This window comes from Sciurus vulgaris, assembly GCF_902686455.1.
Source record: "Sciurus vulgaris genome assembly, chromosome: X".
NCBI lineage: Eukaryota > Metazoa > Chordata > Mammalia > Rodentia > Sciuridae > Sciurus > Sciurus vulgaris.
In genome coordinates, this window is record NC_136471.1 from 21,656,005 (window position 1) to 21,674,619 (window position 18,615).

At 35.9% G+C, this 18,615-nt stretch overlaps 1 protein-coding gene across 1 annotated transcript; it reads left to right on the top strand.

Annotated features, from left to right (window-relative positions):
* Window positions 1-14,549: 14,549 nt before the first annotated feature.
* Window positions 14,550-15,485, top strand: LOC306651059 (olfactory receptor 11L1-like; the record flags this gene model as incomplete). The annotated part of the gene is made up of 1 exon (XM_079123601.1): window positions 14,550-15,485. The coding sequence occupies one exon, from the start codon at window positions 14,550-14,552 to the stop codon at window positions 15,483-15,485; it is 936 nt and encodes a 311-aa protein (XP_078979727.1).
* Between the last annotated feature and the right edge of the window lie 3,130 nt (window positions 15,486-18,615).

Here is an 18,615-nt window from a genome sequence, read left to right on the forward strand (position 1 = left end):
CAATCCCCTGTTGACTACTCTCAGATGACCTGAAACACGTAGGCAAATAATTTCAACCCCATCAGGAAGGAATAGCAGGAACAGAAGAAATAAAGGGTTCCTCAATGTTAATTTCACACAGTATAAGATGATATCATGTATTTGTTAGCTTAAAATGTCTAGCATTTATTAACTACAGCAGTAGTCACATGACTGATGTTTATTCAACCCTACTGAACTTGCTTTAACCTTTATGATCAGTTAAATATTAATATGTCTTATTGTTTAGTTATAGGTTATCTCAAGTAAACAATTACTAGAATAATTAGAATACTTCATTGTCTAGTCTAGTAATGATCATACAAAATATTTTTGTTTTTCTCCTTGTGACTTTTTCCTGTTCTGAAAAAACATGTGTAACTGCCTACCTTTTAATGTATAAAAAGCTGGCTGGGAAAAATAAAATTTAGAACATAGCATCCATTCCTTGAGTTTGTGTTGCTTTGTTCTCCACCTCGCCGACGCCTACTCCATCACCTGTGACCACTACGACCCCTGCTAGGGCTGGACCCCGGCACTGAAGTGTCTCATCCTCTAGAGTAAGTCATCCTGAGAATATCTTGACAAGGCAGAGTCTGGATTTATTAATGTCATTTTTATGTATAACAGTAATAACAAACAAGAACATCTCTGACTTTTTGAGTACTTACCATGTACCAATTGGGATACCTGTTGTTTTACCCACAATTTATTGTTTCATTTTATAAGACTAAAAGATGAAACAAATTAACAGAAGAACAAGAAAAATAATGTCAAGTCCTTATTACTATGAGAAGATTTTAACATGCCCTTCTCAGAAACTGATAAGGCAGATATGCAAGAATATATAACATTGAACAACATAATTAGAAAATTTTGAGCTAATGTAATGCATGCACTCATACATACTGAATCTTGGGTTCAACAAATATAGTTTGTATATGTTATTTTCAATTACATTTGAAATATTTACAAAACTAGAACAAAAGTCAAGCATCAAAGGAAATCTCAATAAATTAAAAATGAACAATATATTAACATTTTTATCAAAATGAGATACACGAGAGGTTAATAAAAATATCCCCCAAACCCTCCATATATTTGGACAAAAACCATTCTAAGCAGAACAAAGAACAAAGTAAATTGAAATTATAAACGACTATAATTTAATGACACATACTACATGGTGGGGTGTAGCCAATATGATAGTTATAAGAAAATGTGATACATGCAATATGAAACAAAATAACTGAATATTAATACCTAAGTACTTAAAAGGTTTGAAAAAGTATCATGAAGCTAATCAGAAGAAAGGGAATTAATATCAAAACAGAAATTAATGAAATAGGAAACAACAATAATAAATAAAAGATGCTTAATAGGGCCAAAACTTAAATTTTTAAAGGTTAAAAAATAGGCATGACTCTGATATGAATAAGTTGAAAATAATAAAGACCTGAATAAACAACATTAGCAATGAAAATAGGGATGTTACTAAACAAATATTTCATATTTTATATAACACATATGCTATGAAACATATCAATAAATATGAAAATTTTAATAAAATGCATGATTCTCTAGAGAAATAAAAATCACCAAAATTTTATTCAAAAAAAATTGAAAATATGAATAGGCCATTAAATACCAAAGAAATTCTCTGCAACCAAAGATACAAGTCACATATGGTCCTGCAAGCAAGTTTTATTAAACTTCCAAAGAATTTTTTATTATATAAAATATTCTGGAGAACAGAAAAAGTGAAAAAAATGGTCCAATTCATTTTATGAGACTAGTAAAACCTTGATATCAAAACCAGATAAGATTGTCAGAAAGATGAAAAGTTAGACACCAGTCCCACTTTCATAGAAGTCCTAATTTTAATATTAGTAAATTATAGAAATAATCTATGCATCTATAGCCAATTAATTTTCAACAAGAGCATACATTGGAGAAAGGAAAGTCACTTCAATCATATTGAATCAAAATGGATCAAAGACTTATATGTAGGAACAAAATTATGAAACTATAAGAAGAAAACATAGGGGAAACACTACAGAATATTGGTATGGGTGCAGATTTTTTTGGTTATCATTCTCAAACCACAGGCAACAACAGAAGAAACTGACAAATGGTATTACATCAAACTAAAAAGTTTCTGAAAAGCAAAAGAAACAATCAACAGAATGAAGAAGCAACATACAGAATGAGAGAAAATATTCACAAACTATTCATTTGTCAAAGGGTTAATATTGAACATCAGGAACTCAGACAACTCAATAGCAAAAAAAAAAAAAACAAAAAAAACCTGATTAAAAAAGTGACAAATGACCCAAATAGACATCTTTCAAAAGAAGATATACAAACAGCTGACAAATTTATAAAAACGTGTGCAACATCACAAATCATCAGAGAAATGCAAATTGAGACCATAATGAGATATTATCTCTCCCCAGTTAGAATGTCTATTATCAAAAAGACAAAAAAGTAATGCAGGCAATGATGCAGAGAAAGTGGAGCAAGCATATACTGTTGGTAAGAACATAAATTAATCCAGCCATTATGGATAAAAGTATGGAGCTTCCTCAAAAAAAAAAAAAAAAAAAAAAAGGCAGAAATAGAAAGGCCATATGATCTATCAATCCACTACTGGGCATATATCGAAAGGAAATGAAATCAGTATGTCAAACAGATACCTGCACTTCCATATTTATTGCAGCACTATTCACAATGGCCAAGATATGAAATCAACCTAGGTGACCATCCATGGATAAACGAATAAAGATAATGTGGTGTATATGCAAAATAGAATAATATTCATCCATAAAATGAATGAAATTCTATCATTTGCAACAACATGAATGAAACTGGTGGACATTATGTTAAGTGAAATAATATGTCTCATATAGAAACACAAATACCACATGTTCTCCCTCATACAAGCAAGCTAAAATGTTGATTTCATAGGAACAGAGAGTAGACTAGTGGTTACCAGAGTTTAGGCAAGATATGGGAGAGAATGGATGGAGAGAGGATCATTAATGATCATTAGGGTGCAGCTGGATGGGAGGAATAACTCCTACTGTTTCAAAACACAGTAGAATAACTATGGTTGACAACAATTAATTGTCTATTTTAATAGCTGATAGAAAGGACTTAGGATGTTCCCAACACAAAGAAATGATAAATGTTTGAGGTGACAGATATTCCAATTATCTTAGTCTGATCAATACACAGTGTGTATATGTATTGAAATGTCACACTGTATTCCATAAATTCATACAATTATCATTCATCAATTAAAAGCAAAAATGTATCAAAATATTAGTAAACTGAACTCAGCAAATGAATAAAATATAAAATGTAACCAAATGAGCTTGATTTCAGGACATAAAGGATACTTAAATTTAGAAAATCCATTGCAATTCATAGCTTAAACTGCTTAAAGAGAAAACAATGTGCACTGATCTCAATAGATAAATAAATAAAATTCAACACCTCTCTATCAAAAAAACCTTTGAACAAATCAAGAAGAGAGGGAAATATTCAATATGATAAAGGGCAGCTACTGAAAACCTGCTATAAATATTAAAATAATGTGGAAACTTTAGGAACATTCTCACTAGAACCATAAACCAAGGAGATACCTGCTCTCCAAACTACTATTTAATATTGTATTCACAAGGAAATTTCAATTCAATAAGACAAGGATAGGAATGAACTTAAGGACTGGAAAGAAAACACAATTATTCAGACTCCTTTGCTTGCCATGCTGGGCATTGAACCCAGAGCCTCACACATTGCAAGGCCACTGAGCTACACTCCTAGCCTCATTCATGGACTATTCGATTGGCTACATAAAAAGCTAATAGGAGTGGGAGGGGTTGGGGGAAGGGAAAAAATAACAGAATGAATCAAACAACATTACTCTATGTAAATTTATGATTACACAAATGGTATGCCTTTACGCCATGTACAAACAGAGAAACAACATGTATCCCATTTGTTTACAATAAAAAAAAAAAGCTAATAGGAGTTTTCAGACGGTTTAAATATTAAGGGAGTTCATAAATATTGTTGCATAGTTTTTTTTAATTTGTTCTTTTTAGATATACATGACAGTAGACTGTATTTTGACATATTATACATCATTCTAATTAAGGTCCCATTCTTGCCCAGCATGGTGGCACACACCTGTAATTCCAGCAGCTCAGGAGGCTGAGGCTGGAGGGTTGTGAGTTGAAAGCCAGCCTCAGCAATTTAGCGAGGCCCTAAGCAACTCAGCAAGACCCTGTCTCTAAATAAAATATAAAAAAGGGCTAGGGATGTGGCTCAGTGGTTAAGCTCCCCTGGGTTCAATCCTTGATTCCATTCTTATGGTTGTACATAATGTGAAGTTACTGGTCGTGTATTCATTTATGAGCAAATAAAGTTATGTTTGATTCATTCTACTGTCTTCTCTATTCCCCTCCATAGTAGCTTTATTCATTAAGAGCACAATTTGTAAGCAATCATGAAGTGGTATGTGAATAAACGAATTGTGGCATATCCATACAATAGAATATTCCTTAGAAATAAAAGAGAAATTTTTCATACAAATGAAACTAAGGATGAATCACAAAAATTATGCTAGGTAAAAGAAGCCAGGCACAAAGGATTGTATACTATATTGTTCTATTTATATGAAATCCTAGAAAAAGGCAAACTATTGGAACAAGAAACATAGCAGTGATTGCCAAAAACTAACTGAGTAGGAGGATGACACTAACTTCAAGGGGCATGGAAGGTCTTTTCAATATGATGGAAATGTTCTACATCTTGACTATAAGTGACATTTATACAATTTTGTATATATTTGCCAAAATTTAGAGCATTACAATTGGTGAATTTTATTGTTTGTAAATTATACTTCAAAAAAAACTGGTTAAAAATAAAGTTAACACCAGGTGTGGAGTAATATATCCCCATTGGGTGCAAAATACAAAACCCTCAAATGATTGGTGGTTCTAGGAGACTAAATGATTGGTGGATTGAAAGTGGTGTGACACGCTGAGTGACGTGCTGATTGGATAGGTACTCAATAAAAGAAGAAGCAGCTTTCGCAATGAATGAGTCAGCAGCTCTCGCCTGCTCTTACCTGGCTCCCAGTGTCTGGGTGGTTATTGACACTGTGCCCTTCACCTCCCCCCCCATTACACGAGCCCCCGTGGGATACAACAACCAGGTGCATTGGCACTGTCCTATAATCCCAGCTGCTCAGGAGGCTGAGGCAGGAGGATCAGGAGTTCAAAGCCAGCCTCAGCAAAAGTGAGGCACTAAGCCACTCAGTGAGATCCCGTCTCTAAATAAAATACAAAATAGGGCTGAGGATGTGGCTCAGTGGTTGAGTGCCCCTCAGTTCAATTCCTGGTACCACCCCCCAAAAAAATAAAATAAAATTACCATTCATAAAAATAAGTAACACTATTAACTAAGTACAAATCTAACAAAAAATGCTTATGACATTTATGTAAATAGTATTTATAGCAGTATGGAAGGACATAAAAGGAAGACCTCAACAACAGGATATATATACGCCATTTTCACATATAGGAAGATTTAAGCTAAGGATGTCTGCTGTCCCAAAAATTAATCTGTAATTCAAAGCAACTCCAAATAACATTTCAACAGAAATGTTTCATGAACTTTGACAAGCTGATTCCAAGTTTTATATGAAAAATTAAAAGATCAGGAATATCCAAAACAATTATGAAGAAGAACCAGCAAGAAAGACTAGTCCTACAGATACCAACTTTAAAAAGTAATTTAAGAAGGCAACAGATCAGTGAGAAAGGAAAAGGGATCAAGCCACAAACCTGAGAACATAAGGAATCCTGGTATATGAAAGAACTGTTGTTGTAAATCATGGGAGGAAAGGAAGGACTGTTTAGTAAATAGTGTAGGAAAAATTGATTATTCATATTGGAACAAATAGAATTGGATTTCTATATCATATACAGAAATAAATTCCAGATGTAGTTAAAAACTCAATGCTAAAAATGACTCCTAGGTTTTGAAAGAAATTTAGAAGAATATCATTACAATATCAGGATAGAAAATGATTTCTTGTAAAAGATACAAAAACTACAATTTGTAAAGGATTGACCAATTTGTTCACATAAAGGGATAAAAGCCTCTATTATTCTATATTGTAAAATATTTTACTAAGCAAAGTCAATAGGTAAGTGATTTGAAGCAGACATTCACAGCAAATAAATAACAGACAAATATAGACTACACACAGGACTATACACAGTTTTAAAAATTCAAATTAACTATATGCAAAATATTAATGGACAATGCACTGAACAGAAAAACCTGAGTGACTAGTAAATAGCTAGTAATATGCTTGTCCTCATTAATAATCAGGGAAATGCAAATTAAATTAGCATAGTGATACTATTTCATTTCCATCACATTACCCCAAATAAAAACATCCGCTAATACCACATGCCAAAAAGAAAGTGAAGAAACAACTGCTATACACTGCTTCTGGGAATGTGAGTTTATACTTCCACTTTAGAGAACATTTGGCAGTTCTTAGTAAAAATGAAAATATGTATATATTCTGAGTCAGCAATTCAATGCCTAGGTGCCTTATGGAAATTCTGGAAACGTGCACAAGCATATTCATTGCAACATTTGTAATGACTAAAATATATTAACATAAATGTCCATTCTTTTCTAGCCCTCCAAAGCTTCAGGTTTTCAATCTATTTTCTGATTCAGTTTATAAGAATTTCTCACCCTTTTATTAATTCATCCATGCAATTTCAAAGCAGCAACTTGAGAAAAATAATTACAATTTTAGGACTCATTTTAACAAGGAAGCTATAAGGTAAAGCAAACGAACCAGCAGTATTAAGTATAATGAGGAACAAGGTAAATTAACAATGAGTGAATGAGAATTATACGTACTAACAGAAATAGGTCTGAAAACATAAATGGGAATTAGGAAAACGAAGCAAGTTACAAAATGTTATGATGCCAGTTGTGTGAAATTTAAAACATATGTACAATTGCCATATATTGTTCATGGATACATTCGTAAGTAGTAGATGGATAAATCATGAATATGCAGGACACGTAATTAGGGTGGTGGTTGCCCCTGTGACTCAAGAGAAATGGAATTGGGGGAAAAAAAGAATTTTTACTGTACCTACAATGTTTTATTTCTTAGAAAATCAGCTCTGGAGCAAAAAGAAATAAAGCCTCATCCACATGCTAGGATGCTATGCAAATGTTAAAATGAATGAGATTGATCTGTGTGTTCAGATATAGAAAGATCTCCAAGATACATTGAATTTTAAATCGCCATAAAAGTATTATGTATTGTGTGATCACTTTTGTGTAAATATGGAAAAATATAAATGTATAAAGCCTGTTAAAAGCATACAAGATTTCTTAAGGCGCCCACAACACACTACGTATAATAGTTGCCTCTGGGAAGAGAGATTGGAGGTCTGGGGATGAAGGGAGTCTTAGTTATACTGTTTTAATTATTCACCATGTGCAAATTATGTATTGTTCATTCAATTTAGTTTTTGAAAAATTCATAAACTTAGAATAAAAGACCTGGCATCTTTTGTGATCTTTACATTAGTATTCTTTTTGTATAGGAGATTATGTGATGTTTATTGAATTTTCTTTTAATCAAATTTCCTACTGAGCCTTAGTGACCAGTAAGTTGACAATTAGGAAAGAAGAGTCACTGCGGTGAACTGTCCAGCTAAAAGATTTTTTCATTTCCTTCAAGGCTAAGAGCTATATCTGTATCCTTTTATTTCCTACCATATCAACTCCAGAGTCTTAATCTGTTAGTGAATTATACTCATATCTACATTCCTCAACTTGTTCATTCGTTTACTCATGTGACAAAATGTTATTAGAGAATGACTATAGTTTGCTGCAAACAGGAAGTATTTCAAGTTTTTTCTTTATATGGATTTGTCTTGGATGGCCAGAGATTTGGTACTGGTGTTTCTACAGGAAATATGATTTGACATCTAATAACTGAGTCACACTTTAGGGTTATGATCTATCTATATGTTAGGGAATACTCAGGAAAAAATATTTTCTTCTTCCAGAAATTACTTTTGATAAAGCTCAGTGATGATGAGAGAAGAAAATGACCTTAGTGATAATTACGATGATATCACTACTGCCCCAAATCATTGCCTCCTCTCTTTTCCAGTGGCTACCATTCTCTTTTAGATTCAAGTAACAGCTTCCTCACTGAACTTCCTGTCTCAGGTCTCTTTCTTTAGCTATCACTTATTTGCGTAGCCACCAAAAGTTTATAGTTTTTAAAATACAAACACGACTGTCTTTTCCCTATTCAAAATCCTTAATGGCTTCTCACTAACCTCAGGATAAAGTTCACACTCTTTAGGATAAATTGCACAGCCACCCATCATCTGCTGTCTACCTATTTCTCCAGTCTCCTTTCCTGTTTCTCCTTAGTGTCACAGGCTATTCCCTCTGACAGAAACTCTTTCTACTTCCTTGTTGGCTTGATAGACTTCTATCCTTCCTTCAAAACTCAAGATCTTATAAAGATCAATGAAATGCTAAGTAAAAACTCATTTTGGAAAAAAATGTGGATAGCAGGTCCTCCAGTAGACCTTCAGTGTTCTACCTCCTGCAAACTGATTCCCCAGTTTCCTTCTCCACATTACAAAAATTTGTATTGTTGGCATTTACCATGATGCAATTTTATTGCTTTGTTGACATGTCTTCCACTTCTGGTAGACACTGAGGTCCTAAGTCATGAACCCAGCTTTCCAGACTTTATTCCTATTTATATCACCAGGAGTTGGAGTATTGCTAGACACAGAGGAAGGACCTGATATTGTTTGTGCACTTTATAACTGAATGGTGACAAGGACGATGTCCTGGGACAACAGAGGCAATGGCTATATCTCTGCAAGTCCTCTATTTTATGTGGTGCTCACACAGCTTTAAAGGATGCTCACACAGCTATCAAATAGAAGAGAGTCCTCACTAAGTGCTATACAGAGAGGCTTAACTCCCCCAGCCAACTCTTTCTGTACAGCCTGGAAAGCAATAAAAGCATACAAAATCAGCAGTAAGGAAATCTACCCAGTTGCCATCTGCAATCTATCCACCAAGGATGAAACAATGACAAGGTAACTGATTTGAAAATCTGTCTCTGACAACTTGTATAAGAGGACTTTTAATTTGATTATAAAAATCAAACCATAACAGTTGTGCTTTTAATTAGGATGTGGAATTCACTTAAGGTTGACTGAAAGTTTGGGGGGAAAGGGATTTTAATATTTTCAATCTATATTTAATGATATAAAAAGCTAAGAGTTCTACTTCCAACTATAAGGGTCCGGGCCTCCTTGAACTTTAAAAGTATCGTCAACGTCTATGATCACCAACATCTTTCAGATGCTTCTTAAATGTGATGCTAGCATGGAGCATGAAGCTTCCTATTTAATAAACGGGTTTCCCACACAATATTAGATTTATGTCCCACAACAACCATGTGAAGTCAGCAGGACAGGAATTCAAAGTAGGAAAAACTGGGACTAAGTGAAGGAAAGTGATGCTGGATTGCACAGGCACTGGAAGGTACAGATCTAAAATCTAGATTTTTCTCACTCGTTTCAGCACTTTTGCCACTGTACCCTCCCCAAACTGTTGCTTGGTACTTTCAGCAGCCTCTGGAGCCTGGCCTAGATGGATCGTGGCTCTGACCCATGTGACATGTCAGATACTCCAATATCCAATTTCACACCATTAGTCAGCAGTCACTGAATGGAAGTTCAGGATGTCATGAGAATCCAACATCGATCTCTCAATTAAAAAGCAAATCTCCCCTGGGAGCCAAACTTAAAGATAATTGGTTTTCTTATTTGAACTGTGTCTACCAGTCCCTGCTTGCAGAAGGTGGTTGGAGTGTTTAAAAGATAGATACATTGGCAAGCATTATGCTCTTTCTAAAGGAAGTCACTGCAGGAACTAAAAATGCTTTGGTCACAACCACCTGAAAACTAAAAGTGTCTTTAGGTGACATACTCTTAGTTCTTCCTTTTGGAAGCCTTGTGCACTTCAGGGAAGTTAGATGGGAAAAAAGTGCAATTGTGCAGGTAGAAAAGAAAAGGTGGGAAAACTATGATTCCCAAGGTTCTGCATGATCTTTTTAGAGGATATATTATATGTCTGCCATGCTGTTGCTGGATCTACTCCTGCTCAGACAAAACAGTAGTGGTACAGCAAACCAGCTACCTGTCTTAGCGACCCACTTCAGACTCTGCCAAGTATTTTGGGCTCCACAAGTATAGATGGAACGAGAAGACAGGCTCTGAGGAAGCAAAGTGAACATCTCTGCCATGGCCTCTTCATAGCCATCCAAGGATGGCTTATGTCTCCAAACTCAAGCGGAAGGAAAAAGAAGAGGTAATTATCTTCATAATCACTATCCACTTTTATCCTCTTCTCTATCTTGTGAAGGATGATATTTCATTCCTACCTGAAGATAATGCCTCCAATTGTATATTTCCCCATCTTATTCCCTCCGATCTCCTTGGAGACCCTCCTTGCTCCATCATTCATCCTCTTGCATGTCTTTCTTTTCTCTGGACCTAGATGCTTTGCTTAGACTCTTAGTTTCTCCTTTACTAAAAAGCAAAAAGTGAGAATAAAAACTTTCCCTCTGTCCTCTCTTCTACCCCAGCTTTGTGGCTCTATCTCCTTCCTTTGCTTTACCAACAATCTTCTTAAAACTATAATCCATATTAGTTGTTTTGTTTTTTCTTTTCATCTCCTTACCTTACTGCACTCAGGATCCCTGCCCGAGCACTCTCACATTCACGGCACCTTCTTTACTAGCAATTCTAATGACTCCACTTCTTCCTTGGACTCTGTGACATCATTCTCTTTGTTTCTCTCATTTCTGTGAGTCATCTTTGCAATCCATTTCTGGTCCTTCTTTCTCCAAAACTATGTGTGCTACTACCTTTTCTGTCCTCAGTCCCCTACTCATTTAGCTCAAAAGTCCTTCTAAAACTATTAGCCAGCATGGGCTTCAGGTTACTAGACCTTTTTGCACATCATTCCCTCTGCCTGGAATGCCTCTTTTCTATTCTTCTCAGAAAATTTTAGTTTTTCTGGACACCTATCAAAGCTCTGAAACTGTACTATATCCAAAACAGTTTACTTCATTCTACCTTCAAAACTTGTTCTTGCTAAAGCAGATCCTTCTGTTATCTCCATCATGAAAATCTACCTCCATTTCTTACAACATGCTAAGATGATGGCAACCACATATGGCTTCTATTATCCAGTTACCTGACCAAAAATTCTTAATGTAATTATTATCTTGTAAGTTCACATTTACATCGACATGAGTAAGAATAACTTTTTTCTCCAGGAGGAAGAGTCATAATTGAAATACAAGCACCATGTGGTAGTGGTGCCATTATGGTTCTGTTTTCTCATCTGTAGATCCAATGAGACAAATCAAAGACCTACTCCCAAATACCCCACAAGATAGTTGAGAAGATTAAAAATAGTAATGGATCTGAAAGTTCTTCAAAAGGTATTGTCCTCCAGGAATGTAAATGACTAAATGGAAGGTAAGTCTTTTTCCAGTACCATAATATACATTAAGATTCTTGTATAGAGCACTGAAGGGAGATGAGAAGAGAGCAAGAAATATAAGAGTATGCTATAATGGAAGGAGTGACAACCAGAAATGAAACCTTGGTGTTAGTTCCTGCTCTGTTACTGATACACCCCAGATCCTAAGAAAGACACTTTACCTGTCTGGATCTTCTTTTTCAGTTAGAAAATTAAAATTAAAATTTTAGAAGTTCTTTCTACCTTCAGCATCCCTTGACTTGATAATCAGTGGAAGGAAGTAGGAGAAACTTAACATTTCCTATGTAATTCTTCACTTGCACTTGTTAAAAATATCCCCCAATTCTCATGCCCCACTTTCCTTCCATTGTTTTACCTTGGCAAACCCCAAACCTGATTTAAACTATCTGCCTACTCTGTCCTGGCAGCTAAACATTGCCAAAGAATATCACATAAGAAAAAGTCTGATTGTGCCTTCTTAAATTCATGATCTCGAGCATCAAATTGCCACTCAATATTGACTAGAAAACTAGGATTTACTCTAGTAGGATATAGCCCACTCACTGTCAGATATGATTAGTTTATAGCTTTTTCTTTGCTCTCAAACCTCTGACATGCCCTTCCCTACCTTCACTCATAGATGATGACCTTTTCTCCTACATCATTGAGAAAACAGAAACCATAAATACAAAGTCAGTCATCTTCTCTAAGATCACATATAGCAACTTACCTACAACTGCAACAATTTTTCTGACCTTCCACCTGCTAAAAATGAGTGTCTCTGCCTTTGTCATAGGTTATACCCTCCTCCTGTGCTCTTTATCCCATCCCCTATCAGTTTCTAAAAGATTTTACTCCCCAAATTAGCTCCTCATTTACTTACATGTGAGCAGTATCCGTACTGGATCATTCTCATTAGGATAGAAAAGGAAGGGACAATGCTCAACTCTCTACAGTTACAACCCTATTCCTCTGCCTCTTTTCAGTCTCCAAGTGGCCCAACTGAATTGATTATCCATGTAACCAAATATGTGAGACCAACCTCTGTCTTAATTATGCAACAGCTTTTAATACAATCAACAGTTCTCCTGAAACATGGATTCTGTTATTCTAGTTCCTCCTGGTTTTCAATCCTACCTCATTGAGTCCTCCTTTTCAATATCCTGTTCTGGTTTCTCCTCTTCTGTTAGGACTAAAAGAAAGAGGGTGTTCAAGTTCGCTGTAGAGCCTTCTTCTACATCTACAATCTCTCTTTAGATCATCTCATTAATTCCCATGTCTTCTAATGCTATATATATTCACATAAATTCTAAATTAATTTTCCCTCTCTTCTGAGCTACCTACTCATGAACCCAGCTGTTTTCTTTTCTCCTTCCTCCACCCAGAATCCTCAAACTTAATGAAAATTGAACTTATGATTTCCCCCAATCTTTTCCTCCACACTGTCTTCATCATTTATTTTATTTTTTGGATGCTGGGGATTCAAACCCAGGACCTTGTGCTTGTGAGGCAAGCACTCTACCAAATGAACTATATCCCCAGTCCCAGTCTTCAACATTTAAATAAATGCAACAGTTACTGAAGCCAGAAACTCAAGGGTCAGCTCCAATAGTTCACTTTTCATTACTCCTTATATCTATGTCAGTAAGTCCTGGTGTTTCTACCTCCAAAATTCATCTTGAATTGTCTCCTCTCTCATTTTTTCTTCTCCATTTTACTCAGATATTCTATTATCTCTCACTTGGTTCTGTGAAGTAGTCTTTTATTTCTCTCTGTCCATGAAGTTGTCCCTCTATGTAATACATAACATCAAAGCTGACTTTAAGCTATAAATGGGATTACACTGCTGCTTAACACCCTCCAGTGGATTCATATAGCATTTAAAAATATAAATTCCTGAATGATCTGACCTGTCTTCTTCCTTCCTTTCTTTTCTTCTCCTCCTCCTCCTCCTCTTCCTTCTTCTTCCTCTTCCTCATCTCTTCCTGCTTCTCCTCCTCCTCTTTCTCCTCCTTTTCCTCCTCCCTTCCTTCTTTCCTTTCTTTCTTTCCTCTCTTCTTCTCTCCCTTTTTCTTTCTTTCCTCCTTCTTTCTTCCTCTTTTTTCCTCCTCCTTCTTCCTTCCTCCTCTTCCTCCTTCTTGGTATATCTCTTTCTTTGTCTCTGTTTCTGACTTTTCTCTGTCTCTCTCTGTCTCTGTCTCTGTCTCTCTCTCTCTCTTCCCCTCTCTTTCTCTTTCTCTCCCTCCCTTAGTTTTCTAAAACAATCCTTTCTTGCTCCAGTCCTATTCCCTCTTCCTGTAATGCTCTACCCCACTCACACTCTCTAGTTTAGTCTTGCTCTACTGTGCCTCTTCTACTAAAGTTTAATGAACTTGCTATTCAAATAAGTTTTAAGAACTAGACCCATTTTGTCATGATGAAATTCAATACATACAATTTAATTGCTATGTAATTTCTAAAACAGGAAACAGATTTTATCATAGATCTTGTGCAGTTTACATACAGATGACTAGGGATATTCGTTGTTGATGATAACACCATCATTGGCAGCAGAAGTAACCAGAATCAGATCTCCAAGAATTGAACACATCTTCCTATTTTTGAAATACTAAAAACTGCATATTTATGTGTTATAGCCACAATTTCAAGAACCTATACATTCTAAATATGGTGAGATAATTAAAGTCGCAGATTAACTTTCCAAATGGCTCCTGGGAGACTAAGGTCAAATATTCTAATTAAGTTTAAGAATCTTGCATGTCTACAGAGAAACCAATTATTCCTGATATGTATGAAATCTGTTTGATTTTTTTCTAAAAATAGCATTTGATCAATGGTTATTCTTCAAATTTTTATTTATTTATTTATTTTAGATCCAAATCATGACTAGCACTAAAGAAGAAAATACAACTCAAATTTCAGAAATTATCCTTTTGGGTTTTGGGGATCTCCATGGCCTTCGGTTTCTTCTTTTTGGAATATTTCTGGCCATTTATGTGATGACTCTCATAGGCAATATGGTGATCCTAACTGTGGTGTCAGCTGATTGCTCCCTTCACACACCCATGTATTTCTTTCTTGTTCATTTCTCCTTCCTAGAGATTGGCTACACCACTACTATTGAGCCCATAATGTTGAGGACATTGCTGTCAGCTCATGTATCTATTTCCTTCCCAGCCTGTGCTTGCCAGTTTTATTTTTTTGCTTCCCTGGTGGCTACAGAATGCTTCTTCCTGGCTGTAATGTCTTATGACCGCTACATAGCCATCTGTAACCCACTGCACTACTCCAGCATCATGGACTTCTGGGGTTGCTTACAACTAGCTGCTGCCTCTTGGGTGGCTGGATTTCTGTCACCCGTCCTTCTCATGGTCCTCATTTTTCATTTAGCATTCTGTTCTGCTAATGAGATTGACCACTTCTTCTGTGATTTGAAGCCCATTATGAAACTTGCCTGCACTGATACACAAGTAGCTGAGATGACCTCCTTTATATGCACCACTCTATTTGCCCTTGGCCCCTTCCTGCTGACCCTGGCTTCCTATATTCACATAATTTCCACTATTCTGAGGATTCCTTCTGCCACAGGGAAGCAACGGGCTTTCTCCACCTGTTCTTCACACCTAACAGTGGTCAGTCTCTATTATGGGACACTGGTCATTGTCTATGGCTTCCCATCAGGACCTCAGTATGAATACATCTTAAAGTTGCTTTCCCTTCTATATACAGTGCTTACCCCTTCCCTCAACCCTGTCATTTATACCCTAAGGAACAAGGATGTGAAAGTAGCTCTGAGAAAATTGGTGCAAGGGAAATAGACCTAGGCAAAGAATGTTTGAAGATTTTAGTGAATATTGGCATTTATCAAAAACCTAATGGAGAAAGGTACACTCATACATTGCTGGTGGGGCTGCAAATTAGTGCAGCCACTCTGGAAAGCAATGTGGAGATTCCTTAGAAAACTTGGAATGGAACCACCATTTGACCCAGCCATCCCACTCCTTGGCCTATACCCAAAGGACGTAAAATCAGCATACTACAGAGATACAGCCACATCAATGTTCATAGCTGCTCAATTCACAATAGCCAGACTGTGGAACCAACCTAGATGCCCTTCAATTGATGAATGGATAAAGAAACTGTGGCATATATATACAATGGAATATTACTCAGCCATAAAGAATGATAAAATTATGGCATTTGCAGGCAAATGGATGAAACTGGAGAATATCATGCTAAGTGAGATAAGCCAATCTCAAAAAACCAAAGGTCGAATGATATCGCTAATAAGTGGATGAGGACACATAATGGGGGGAGGGAGGGGTTAGTGTTAGGGTTAGAGTTAGGGTTAGGGAGGGGGGCAAGAATGGAGGAAGGAAGGGCTATATAGAGGGTAAAGAGGGGTGGAAGGGATGGGGGGAAGGGAAAAAATAACAGAATGAATCAAACAGCATTACCCTATGTAAACTTATGATTACACAAATGGTATGCCTTTACGCCATGTACAAACAGAGAAACAACATGTATCCCATTTGTTTACAATAAAAAAATAAAATAAAATAAAAAAAACCCAATGAAACAGAAATATTTCTATAGTATCAACAATACTATAGTGAAATCGATGAGTGTTCCCATGTTCCATCAACATTCTCCCCATTCATGAACCGGAAGTGTGTTAAGCTTCATTTGTTGAACATTTTATAGGTGCAAGGCACTATGCTAAGGCATTATGCATGGATCACTGTGCTAAATCCTCATGGTAACATTATGAGGTAGCTACTATTATTGTTCCTATTTTACAGATGTCACAAGTGAGTGTCAAACGTTAATTCATTTACTCAAGAACATCCAGTTAGATTGTAGTGAAACCAGAGTTTGAATCTGAGCCCAAGGTTTTCCTATCACCAAACTCATAATCTTTTCATTGACTGAGGCGTTTCTTGGACCATGGAAGATATTGCTACAGATGACCTTTCTTAGGTGAACAATGGTTAGATGTGAGGTGAAAAGGGAAAAGGAAATGTGATGCAATTTAAATAATAGTCTTTTCCCTTTACCCCTTCAAATTGTTGATAAAAGTGTCATGGCATTAAAATTAATTTTAGCTTTTCAAGAATTATTCATACAAAAGAGTAAAATTAATCTAACTGGTTCAATGCATTAAAGCACACACACACACAATGGAATATAATACATCTGTGAATAAACAAAGAAACAACAACAAAGAACAATTGAGTTCTGCATGCGCTAACATGGACAGATCTACATATTATATTGTGAGTGCAAAAAAACAGTTGTAGTGCAGTGTGTATAGTATGGCATCATTTGTGCAAAAAATGGAAAAGAAAAATATAATTAATTATATGTTCATAAAAATGTTCTAAAAAGTACATAAAATTTGGTGGTATTAGTTACATCCTCACCCACTGAACCTAATAATCCCCCCAACTTGATGTGTTCCCATTTCTAGAATGGAAAATCCAAGGGAGAAAATACAAGCTATATGTCTAAGGTTCTCAGTTCACCATTGTTGGCACAGTAATAAAGACCTGCAAGGGACTGGCATGAAGTAAGAATGATTTCCTAGGCTCTTTTTCTTTATCACCAGAGTGATCTTCCTATAATAGAAATATGTCCACATCCTTCAGTGTTTAATCAACCTCTGCTAGAAGGACCCCCAATTAAAAACATAATAAATATCTCACACTCTTTTAAACTCCATGACTTTGTACATGTTTCCACTTTTGCTTCTGCTTTCCTCCTCCTGCGTTAACTTCTTTCCATCCTTCAATTATTAAATATTAAGTGTCACAAACTCGATAAAGTACTCTAAGCCTTTACTGTCCCTTTAAAAGCTATTCCTATGTTCATACAACACTTTGCACCTGTTTCTGATTTAGTATTGTATTATCTAGAGTAATTACTTGCATATGTGTATTTCTGTCCATCTAATAATAAATTCATGCAACTATTTATCCTATAAGGTAATGTTTCCCTGCCTGAAATACTGGCTAGGCTGTATAAAACTTTCAGAATAGTTCCAGTTCTAAAAGTCAGATTTTTCTTGGGGCAAATTTGATAGTAGATCTTGTGGTGAGCATTAAAGCATCTTGAATATTTCCTCTTAGGGTCAGGGAGCAGCATTGTTTTGGGCCCTTGGAAAGAGAACCTAAATCATTCATTTATTCATTTATTATATGTTTGACATATTTGTTAAATATAAGTTCAACATATAATAAGCATGTTAAATATGAATTTAAGTATAGCCGGGCTATACCATGGCACATGTCTGTAATCCCAGCAGCTCAGGAACCTGAGGGAAGAGAATCACAAGTTCAAAACCAGCCTCAGAAACTTAGCCAGGCCCTAAGTAACTCATTGTCTCAATGTCTCAAATTTTTTCAAAAAAATTAAAAAGGGATAGGATAGGGATGTGGCTCAGTGCCTCTGAGTTCAATCCCTGGTACAAAAAACAAACAAACAAAAAGCAACAATAAACACCTTCTATGTGCATAACACACTTCTGGGCACAAAAGAAATAAAGTTCATGTGAATACATTTTGAAAATTCTCCATTCTAAGCACTGGACCACCTATACAGTATCAGACAGAGAGCCTGCACCTAGTTAATGTTTGTTCAACTAAACCAAGCCAAGGAAAGATGGAGCGACCTGACCTCCTGAGAATAGGATTGCCTTCTGTTGAGAAGATCATTCCCAACACTGAATTTATAGATCTTAGAGGTGTATGAGTTGTATGATACACTGGGAGAAAAAGAAGTGTGGGGGAGAAAAAGTGGGAGGGATATGTCCACCTGGAAATTTTAGGAGGCATTTCTTCCTCCATGGCAGAAGCTGCCATCTGCCAATGAGAAGGTAACACGTCCATGGAGAGCAGCAATTAGTGCTAATTGGGTTTCTTCTTTTTAATACCTGAAACAGAGCCCTAT